The 11002-nt window shown below is 40.4% G+C and overlaps 1 protein-coding gene across 2 annotated transcripts in view; it reads left to right on the forward strand.

Moving 5' to 3' along the window:
* The window catches only part of LOC107749627 (transcriptional activator GLI3-like), a 230462-nt gene that overhangs the window by 176988 nt on the left and 42472 nt on the right, over nucleotides 1-11002 (forward strand). For both annotated transcript variants that reach the window (XM_016564794.1, XM_016564795.1), the window contains exon 6: nucleotides 7903-8058. In XM_016564794.1, coding sequence (XP_016420280.1) covers nucleotides 7903-8058 — 156 coding nt within the window. The remainder of the gene's footprint in view (nucleotides 1-7902; nucleotides 8059-11002) is intronic.

Below are 11002 nucleotides of genomic sequence, written 5' to 3' on the forward strand. Positions count from 1 at the left end.
GATTCTGTAATGCTTTTTTTTGGTTAATAAAACATTTACTTAAAACCATATTTTACTACGTTTACATGTGAAGACAAGTGGAGAGTATAGAATAATAGATTAAGAAATTAGCTAGCTAGCGAATACATGCATATTAACAGCGTAAACATGAACCATGCAACCATATAGGCCTAATATGATTAAATGTTAATAAATTAAGTGTATCAGCAGTAATAAATCAAATAAATTTTTTTTTAGAAATATATTTTAAGTTACCTAGGTGACGAGGATCACTCAGTCACTTTGTGTCAAACTCAAATGCAGTTACGGGGTTTTTGACCTGCGAATGTTTGCAAATGCGCATTTTGTCCGTCAATAAAACGGTGGCATCACATTACGTTTTTACCAACAGGTTAGAAAGTTTGTTGTAGCTATGGGTGCTCAGTTTTACCTGTTGTAAAATACATTTGGCCAAAATCTCATTTTATGAGATGAAATGCTACTGTATGGACAGGCTATTTAAGTGTATTGGCTATGACTAGATGGCAAATGTTAGCCCTTTCTCTCCGGTCCCTCATGTCTCATACCTAAAATACATAAAATATGAGCCTTTATAGTGTTTCTTGCGTAAAGCAAATGCTGTACTTATTCAAACAACAAGATCTTTATTTACCCTTGCAAGACTTCAGTTAATTCAGTCAAGATTTTACTGACAGTTTGAGCGGATCCAACAAGATTGAGTCATAAGCTCTTTTTAATACCTCTCACTGGCTTGTAAATATTTGTAAAACAGGCAGACAAACGTAAAGGGTGATAGCATTGATTTATTGAAGAAGAAAAACAAAAACAAACACCGCCACCAAAAAAAGGGCACTTCGGAGTGTAAGGGAAAAAAGGGCATGTGCTCTGCACAGGTTGAGCCCTACCTGAACCTATTGTGAGCAGAGCAGAGCACACAATTCTAAGTATTAAACTTCTACACAAAACATGTCCTTCAGAAACTGATAATCGATTAAAAATCTATCTATCTATACAGTTTTATCTATCATTCTGTCAATCTATCTGGTGAGGCCTGGGATAATGCAATCATATATCCCTAATATTATCTGTCTGTGGTGCTTCTCTCTGGAAGTGAGACTATTGTTTGATCATTTGGCTGAGGTCACTCTCTTTGATCTTTGTCTCATGCCAGCAAACCTCTGGAGGAACATTCAACGTGTCAGGCAGAGTCTAGTGATCACATCCTGAGTTAAGATGGGGGTGAAGTTCAAGGCCATGGTTGAGGGCAGAGTGCACAAGAAGGGAGGGAAGGATGAGAATTGGGAATGGTTTAGAAGATGGACTCCAGAAGCCTGACGGGAAGCCATTTTGGTTTCGTGTGTGAAGTCGGACTGGGAAATCCATTACAGGGTCAGCAAAGACAGCTGTTTTTAAAAGGTCTCTGCAGTATGCTGGCCTCTTGGCCTTCTCCTCAGGCATGGAGTTTTAATTGAAGCCTGAAGCACAAATACCAAAGTGGGGCAATCAGAGGGGCCTCATACAGGCCACAGATAATCACAACTGTATCGAACTGTGGTGCCATTTCACATCAGCCAGGTTTTACTACCTACCAAGTGTGTCAAAGGAAGACATGAAGCATTTCCAAATAGTTATTGACTATTCCCAGAAAAGAAACCTGAATAAGGGCTAAATTAAACTTGTTGATGCAATTTGGTTTGATGTGACTTTTTTTGTGGTCTTGGTAAAAAAATTAAAAAATTGTTGAGTAAAATAGATTATTTGTCTTGATTAGATTTGAATAAGATTATTAACTACAAATATTTAAATTGCACATAAGGAAGTTTTTAAGTTTTTAACTCTTTAATAACAGAATTATGTTTCTACTCGAATTTGTTGTATTTGAATGTAGGCATTCAAATGCAAGACTTCAGTTCATTCAGTCAAGATTTTACTGACAGTTTGAGCGGATCCAAAAAGATTTAGTCACAAGCTCTTTTTAATACCTCTCACTGGCTTGTAAATATTTGTAAAACAGGCAGACAAACGTAAAGGGTGATAGCATTGATTTATTGAAGAAGAAAAACAAAAACAAACACCGCCACCAAAAAAAGGGCACTACGGAGTGTAAGGGAAAAAAGGGCATGTGCTTTGCACAGGTTGAGCCCTACCTGTGCACGTGCCTGAACCTATTGTGGGCAGAGCAGAGCAGAGCACACAATTCAGTATTAAACTTCTACACAAAACATGTCCTTCAGAAACTGATAATAGATTAAAAATCTATCTATCTATACAGTTTTATCTATCATTCTGTCAATCTATCTGGTGAGGCCTGGGATAATGCAATCATATATCCCTTGAATGTAGAAATTCAAATGGTGTCTGTAATAAATGGTGTCTGCTTGTTTTCATTAAATAATGATAATAATAACTATATTGCTCATTGCGTTCTAAACTGCACCATATGTAGTCAGCGTTATTTCTCGGAATAACTTATGATATATGAACTTATGAACATCTATTTCAGACTCTCCAAGATTGCGCAAATATGGCGTTTTACAAGCATTACCATTTCCATGTAAAGTTATCTGTATGTGACCCTGGACCACAAAACCAGTCATAAGTAGCATGGGTAGCCTATATTTGTAGCAATAGCCAAATATACATCGTATATTTGAACAGTAATTCATTTGGACAACTTTAAAGGTGATTTTCTCAGTATTTTGATTTTTTTTTTTTTTTTTGCACCCTCAGATTCCAGATTTTCAAATAGTTGTATCTCGGCCAAATATTGTCCTATCCTAACAAACCATACATCAATTGAAAGCTTATTTATTCAGATTTCAGATGATGTATAAATCTCAATTTCAAAAAAAGTACCCTTATGACTGGTTTTGTGGTCCAGAGTCACATATATGTTAAATTAATAATTAATTTAACCAACGGTTAAATCATTACCTGCTTCAAAGTGAATGCTGTTAACGAAATCATTGCTGAAACATTTGCAATTAAGATACTATATGAATAAAAACACTATACCAAAATTACATAAACAGTGAATAACTGTACAAGGCGAATATGTGTATACCAGGGTCGTAGGCAGCATACGGGCCTGATGGGCACAGGCCCGCCCACTCTGATGAAAAGCCCCCCCAGTTTATTATACACATATAATATTTCTTAAATAATTATTGTTTCATCTATTTTAACACAATTAGAGAACTATTATAACATCTCAAATAACTCAAATAAATAAAATGTGTTTTTGCATAATTCTTGATTGTTATCCAGGCTGTTTCGGGTAGGGATGCACCGATACCGATACTGGTATCGGTATTTGGCCCGATACTGCGCCCCTGTACTCGTATTCATACTCGTAAAAATGCCCCGATACCAAAAGCCGATACCAAACAGCATCTGAATAGAGCTGTGTCCAGAAAAAGAAATGCTGAAAACAGAACAACAGAGAGTAGAATGAAGTTATTAGAGATTAAGGATGTCTATGAAGTACATGTAAGTAATTAATATAATGTTAAACATTCAATATTCACGAGAGAGAGAGAGAGAGAGAGAGTCCGAGCGCGCTCACTTCTGTTGCATGATCTTGATTGCTGTTCGCTCCATTATAAACAGCATTTATTTTAAATGTCAAGCATACACAACTTTATTTAAAGCAGAAGTGAAACTAGCAGACTGGGTGAAATGCGCTAGGCTGTAAGTGTCTCTCTCATTCTGCACCAACACAAACGTGTGCGCGCTGCGTATGTTTAGCTTGCTTTAAGGCCAAAGTATATTTGGTTTTTACTCGTGCATGAGGGTCCGTGTACACTGCGTGTGACGCAAATTACACCAAATCACCAAAATAGCATGCGCGTATATAATGTATAACGAGTGGTTCCCTGCATTATTTTAGGAAAAATTTTGTGATTACAGTATTGAGCTGCTGCAATGGAGCAGCTCTAATGCGCCATTAAAATGAACAGTGAAAGTAACAAAAGCTTATACAATACATTTTAACAGGTATAATTAAGTGTGGAAATAACTGAAAGTAATATCTGTTTGCTAAATGAAGCCAACTAACATGATTCATACAGTATTATTATTATTATTATTACTATTATTTTGTTTCTGTACCCAATATTTAAAAAAAAAAATTACAAATGCTGTGAAAATACAGGAATCGGTATCGGCGAATACCAAAAATTAAAGTATCGTTATCGGACTCGTTCTGAAAATCGGTATCGGTGCATCCCTAGTTTCGGGCATGTCGCTCATGTAAATTCGTGCTTGTTCACCCAGCACTACTGTCAGGCCAATTATGAAATGTCATTTCAGCTCAGTCAGTGTTTTCAGTCTGTGTTCAAAGTCGTTTGGTATGCGGTGTCTAAAGATTTAAGACCAGCTGTTGCCAGTCGTCCTCACAAAGATTAGCCTATTTTTTTTATATAGCCAGGCCTATAAACTTTATGACTGACGCCTGCGATTAACTGCACCTGTTTCCTTATTTGTAGACCATTTAAATAACGAATTGACACAAAAAAAAATAATAATAAAATAATCTGAATAAAATACTGTGTTCCATGGATTAAAGACTGTTTCATTTATTCCTCATCTCCATCGTTCCTGGCCATCACAGATTGTGACAGAAGAACCGACCAAAACCTCCGTGTTTTCCCCTCCGTTTGTTTTCTCGTTTTTCACCCAGTGTCTTTTTTTTCCGTTGTTCCCTGATGGATGCCCTTCTTCGCTCCGAATACCTCCTCCTCCTGCTGGAGCAGGGGAGCCCGAGCCCACCGATGACGGAGAGCCAATTCCCACCGCAATCTACGAGTCAGCGCAATGCCGAGCGACTGAGCGGAGGATTGCCCCGGAAGTAGAGTCCAAGCCGTCAGACCAGGTGCGAGAGCCGGCGACAATGCCCGCCACGAGGGAGAAAGCCGCGGACGGTGTGAGCGCGCACCGCGGCTGAGGGTGAGCTGAGTATGGCGTGGCAAAAGTGCCAAAGCGAAGAGGACAGGGCTCCAGTCCCCGAATCCAGTCCAGAGCGCCCTCCTGTGCCCGCTCCTAGAAAGCGCCCTCCAGTGCCAGCTCCTCGTAAGTGCCCTCAAGGGGCGTCGACCTGCCATCGCCTCAGGACTCCGCTCCTTTGGCTGCACCTCGTTGCTCCGTCCCACTGGCTCTATTGGGCTCCTTCCTCCCGCCAGCTCCACCTTGGTCCTCAGTCGCTCCGGCTCCACCGCGGATCTCCGGATCTCCGTCTCCGCCTTGGTCGCCAGAGCCCTCGGCTCCACCCTGGCCCCCCGAATCCTCGGCATCCCCCTGTCTCGTTGGCTCTCCGTCTCTGCCTCGGGCTCCTCCACCACCTGCTCCGCCGCCGTTGGTCGGCCCCCTGGAGTCGGCGGCCATTCCTCCTCTATGGCTCCTCCCTCCATCGGCTCCACCGTGGGTCAACATTATGGCTGTGGCCTGGGTCCTGCTTGGCTCCTCCTGCTCCGGGCCCCTCATGTCTCCAGTGTTGATGTACCCTGTGTTCCATGGATTAAAGACTGTTTCGTTTATTCCTCGTCTCCATCGTTCCTCGCCATCACAGATTGTGACATATACAAAGCATAAATATTTATTCAGATTTATATATATTGAGGATTTCATCCATCCGATGTTTATCAAGTTCATCTGATGTTTGCCACTGTAATATGAACGTAACTTTTTAATAAGCAGGGAAAATTCCAGACATTAAACAAATAACCGTACATGCTTAAGACCTTTGCGTAGATATAAAGACGCTGACGTGTTATGTGATGTTTTCTCAATAGAATCATACGATTTCCTATTAATTCAATAGAATATGAATACTGGGGAATAGCAATATGAGTCATGAGCAATCCAGTTCTCTATTATAGATCAGTGGATTTAACCCTCTGGGGTTGGCAAACGCCTCAGCGGGTTTTGTGGCATTTTTTCCTGATAACGCTGAAAAGAACTTAAATTACTAAGTCATTTTTGATTGTACTGATAAGGGCATTGCATCATTTGAATCCATATCTGTATTGATTAAAAACAATAAATCATTATTGTTAAGCAATAATGCCCACACAGCTGATATGTTTACCTGTTTTCCAGCTGATATGTTTACCTGTTTTAGTTTATCCATACATATACACGACATAGACACTGACAGTCAAAATGCGCCATCGGACAAACGCTAATTAAACATTACTATTTTGGCCCTCCAAAACTATTTTTGGCGTAACTGAAGATTGCTGTTTCAGTTTTTTCAGTTTTTGGTTGCTGAAATTTCTGGGCATCAGTAATATTATGTTATCCCTGGCTTAGCTGTTATTCAGCAAACACAAGGTGCGACTGTGTAGGCTGAATATTTTTCCCATTATCGTTATTCATTTTGAAGCCATTATCTATGCATTTCTGGATAAGGTATTTGGCTTTGGGCACGTCCCTTACATATATTCTGAAACAATAATTATTAATAACATTTTGCATTCCATATGCAGCCACCAGTTTATGTTAGTGGAAATAATAACCAAACATCGGTGGGAGTTTTATTGCTCTTTCGCTTTATAATTTTTTTCTGCTTGCTTTCCAACCCTCTTTTGAAACACGTTTTTTTGTAATCTCACAGATGCCAACATGCTCCACCAGCAGAATGCCTGCTGGCTCTGGTGGTGCACCATACTGAGGGTGCATATTCATCCTTAAAAATTACCCCTGCCATTCCCCACCACCAGTCCATCAGTTCAATGCCAACATCTCCCATTTAGAAATTCCACAAAGCTTTTTTCTACATGTGAACGGGAAATGAGGCACATTACAGTTTAATGCAAGAGCCAAGGCAAGACGGAACAACAGAGACAATTAAGGAAGCCCCCCTAACCCCTCCCTCACTACTTAAGTCATAATACCCACATCGAATTAATTTGGAATTTCTTCTTACATTCACACAACCAATCAGAGATGCATATTCCATGCATTCAGTTCGGGCCTCAGTTGAGATCCTTTCATCCGCTCTGTTCATTTCTTCTGGGGAAGACAGGATTTAGCCACAACACTTTGTGCAGCTAAAATGATTTTGTATTTGCATTGAGAAGCACTGTGTCAGTCTTTCTCTTATTCTTTTTCTCTTTGTGTGTGTGTGTGTGTGTATGTGTGTGTTTGTGAGTGTGCTTTCTCAATTGTGTTGTTTGCATAGAAAAGCATGTTGCCAAAAGTTTATTTTTAGGATGCATTTCTAGGACCTGTTATCACTCTGTTGCTAAAGTGTGGGAGGAAGATAGAGGCAACACATGAAAGAGAGACAGAACAAATCAGAGAGAAAGGCAATTTTAATTGTTCACATCTAAAATTCTGCCTTCTTTTTCCCTAAAATTAAAATGGTTAATTAGTTACACTCATATAACTTTCTTTCTTCTGTGAAACAGAAAAGAAGATACTTGGCAAAATGTCCAGGCTCTCTCATCCATATAATGAAAGTGGGACCTGAAGTTGTCAAGCTCTAATAAGGGAAAAAAAGCACTATAAAAGTATTATAAAAAAAAATAGTCCATACACCAGACTCCAGTACTCCACAAGTCCAGACTCGTGCACTATATTCCAAGTCTTCTCAAGTCGAAACCATTGATTCACAAGTTTAAGAAATTAAAAAAGGTCCGTTATTCAAGATTATTCAAGATTTGTAGTAAAATGCAGGTACGCATGTATTTCTTTACTAGCATTCAAAAGTTTGGGGTAATATCTTTTAATGTTTTTATAAGACGTATCTTATGAAATCTAATTTATTTCATCCTTGCTAAATAAAATGATTCATTTAAGTTTTTTTTTTTTTTTTTTTTTAAATCTTACTGATCCAAAACTTTTGAACAGTGGTCTATTTGTCAAATGACTGATCTTTTATTTCATTGTTTGACCCTTCAGCACCCCACGCCAGTTTGACCACGGCGGAGTACTACCACCAAATGGCCCTGCTTGCAGGTCACCGCAGCCCGTACGCTGACATCATTCCCTCAGTGGCATCCGCAACAGGGCCTACAAGCAGTGCCCTGCATATGGAGTACCTACAGGCTATGGAAAGTAAGTTCTCCACTTGCTTACACTTTTTTGATGTCTACCATCACCTATCAGAGTGGCAAATTTACAGTAGGCTGGGACTATTAATACCCAGAACCTTAACCATTCAAAAAAGCAAAAAACTACATGATCCTTCAGAAATCATTCCAATATGCTGAATTATTATCACAGTTGGAAACAGTTGTGCTGTTTGATATTTTTTGGGACCTGTGATACTTCTTTCAAGATTCTTTAAAAAAAACAAAAAGTTAAAAAGAACAGTGTTTATTCAAAATATAAATTTTGTGTTACAATATACACTACTATTGAAAAGTTTGGGATCAGTCAATTTTAAAAAATGTAAATAAAAAAAGGAAATTAATGCTTTTATTCAGCAAGGATGTTGAATGGATAAAAATTGATAAAGACTTAGCAAGTTTTTTTTTTTTAAATAATATAATAAATAAAAAGAAAACGTATAGAATAGAAAACGAATAGAGCAAGCTAGTGTTCGAGTTCTTTTTTGCTTTTGTTAACTGTATAATAAATGAAAAGAAAACAGATAGAATACAAAAAGATTAGAAAGCAAGTGTTCATTTTTTTTTTTTTTTAAAGAAAACAAGTAGTTAGTAAATAAACAGAGTGCAAGTCTAAAAGGGGCTTTAATTTCTTAAAAGAGTTGGGCAGGACATTCCACCAGGAGGGAACATTTAATTTAAAAGTTCATAAAAGTGATTGTGTGCTTCTTTGGGATGGCACAATAAAGCGACGTTCACTTGCAGAACGCAAATTAATTGCAAATTGTTTAGAAGGAAAGATTTGCAATTTGTTCCTTATATATATATATACTGTATATAATGCTATATAATATATAAGGAACAAATTGCAAATCTTTCCTTCTAAACCATTTCCAATTAATTAAACTGGTTAAATTGTTCCATTGTCTTAATGTTTTCAAAAAGGGGGGTAAGTGTGCACAGGATGTATGCAAATGAGTTATTTTGAAGTGTAAATAGGAAATTAAAGGCACAGTGATTCGAAGAGAGGTCAGGTGGACTGGCCTGTTAGTCTTTGATGAGAATGCATTTAGTCATCCTGTCACCGGCTTCCCTTAATGGTCCTTCATCCAGCAAGAAATGTCTGTTAGACAAGCAGAGATGCGAACAGCTATCGTCGGATCATCAGGATGGAATGAGAGGTAGAGTTGAGTGTCATCAGCATAGGTCATCCTGTCACCGGCTTCCCCATTCCTCACAAACTAATTAAAACTAGCCAAACTTGCATGGCTATCAGAAAATTAATTGCTATTAAGTGGGAATTGGAATGTCCCACTATTCATCACTGGAGAAATCCTTTCTTCTATGGGACTGTTTAAGATTAATAGACTGAAATAAAACAATTAGGGCCATTGTTTTCAAATGGAGATGTTGGCATCCCCCTACTTCAAATAGCCTGTGATCAGCCCTTAGTAACTCATCCTATTTTAACAATGTGTGTTCCGTGTCAGCCAAATTAACACTTTAAAGCTCTTTTTATGATATATAGTCTCTGAGAAGGGTCTACTGAATGAGTAGAAGTGCATTATCTAGGAGCTTTTGTTAATAATGGGGATGGGATAGCACAGTCGTAGTTTAGATATCAGTGTAATTACTTTTAGAGAAAAACTGACGAATGAAGGAATTAACCTGTCCTGCGTATGTGTGTTTAAGCCACACATTTTTAACGCATTAGCTGCTAATTAACCAATGTCAATTTGATTCTGCCTCTATTAAATGCCTCAGTTTAGATCCTCTGTGGGATGTAGATGGATTTTTAAGGTGGAACTATTATTCCCTATCTGTCGGTCACTACGAGTTATGTCATATGGGGTCTTACTTGGGAGCCCGAATCCTCTCTGATTAAGAGAAAACGCCAATGAAATTTGGCTAGTGCGTTTTGCATACCTGAGCCACTCCCCGTGCATATGGGTATAAATAGGCGACAGGTGCATCCACTCATCAGATTTTTGCTTCGGAGCCGAGTGAATGAACACAGTTCGAGATACACCAGGCGAATTCTCTCTGCTGCTGGAAGAGGCTGTTCTGGGTGGTGTTACGGCACAATCAGCGGCGTCCCTTTTAATTCAGCAATTACCCTGGGTGCTTCATCTAAAAGAGCAGTTTCTGATCACGGACAGCTCTTGTCTTTTTAAAGACGGCGTTCTGTCTGTGTCCTCTTGGTTGCGGTTGTTTCCTATCCTCCGTCGACGTCCACGATTGTTGTCTTCGGTGTCTGGGCATCCAGCACGCTGGAGCTGCGTTCGTAGATGGTTCATGCGTTAACTGTGAGCGTGTAGCCATGGCAGCGCTGCAATCGCGCCCCTCTCTCCCCACGGGGATGGGAGGGGCTCCCTCTGTCACTACCCGCGCTGGCTTCTCTGCCACGAGCAGAGAACCGTCGGCCCTCTGGGCGATCTGAGGGCTACAGCGAGAGCCTCTCCGCCGGATCAGTCCCCGCGGACCTCTCACTCCTCCCGCAGCAGATGTTCTGTGCGGCTCCCTGGTGATTCTGCTGTGCCGTCTGACAGCGTGCCCAGCGTTTCATTCGGCGCGCCGATAGATGATCAGATGTCGATTGCAGCATCGGGGGATGCCTTGGGTGTTGTTGCCACCGCCGAATCGGATTCAGAGTTGACGGCCATGCTTTCACGGGCCGCGTGAGCATCGGGCTGGAGGCCTGCACACCTCCCCAGTCCCGAGCCCTTGCGGCGGGATGAATGGTTCCTCGACATGGGCTGTGGCTCGCGACCACACCCTGCCCTGGTTCCGTTCTTCCTGGAGGGGCATGAGGAGCTGATGAAGTCGTGGACAGCCTCTTTTTCATCTGAAAAGCCACTTGTCTGCCTCCTCCATCCTCACTACCCTCGATGGCGGGGCGGCTAGGGGGTACGTTGACATTCCCCAGGTGGAGAGTGCAGTTGCGGTGCACT

The sequence above is a fragment of the Sinocyclocheilus rhinocerous genome, unplaced genomic scaffold (assembly GCF_001515625.1).
Source record: "Sinocyclocheilus rhinocerous isolate Xijiao unplaced genomic scaffold, SAMN03320098_v1.1 scaffold1423, whole genome shotgun sequence".
NCBI classification, from domain to species: domain Eukaryota; kingdom Metazoa; phylum Chordata; class Actinopteri; order Cypriniformes; family Cyprinidae; genus Sinocyclocheilus; species Sinocyclocheilus rhinocerous.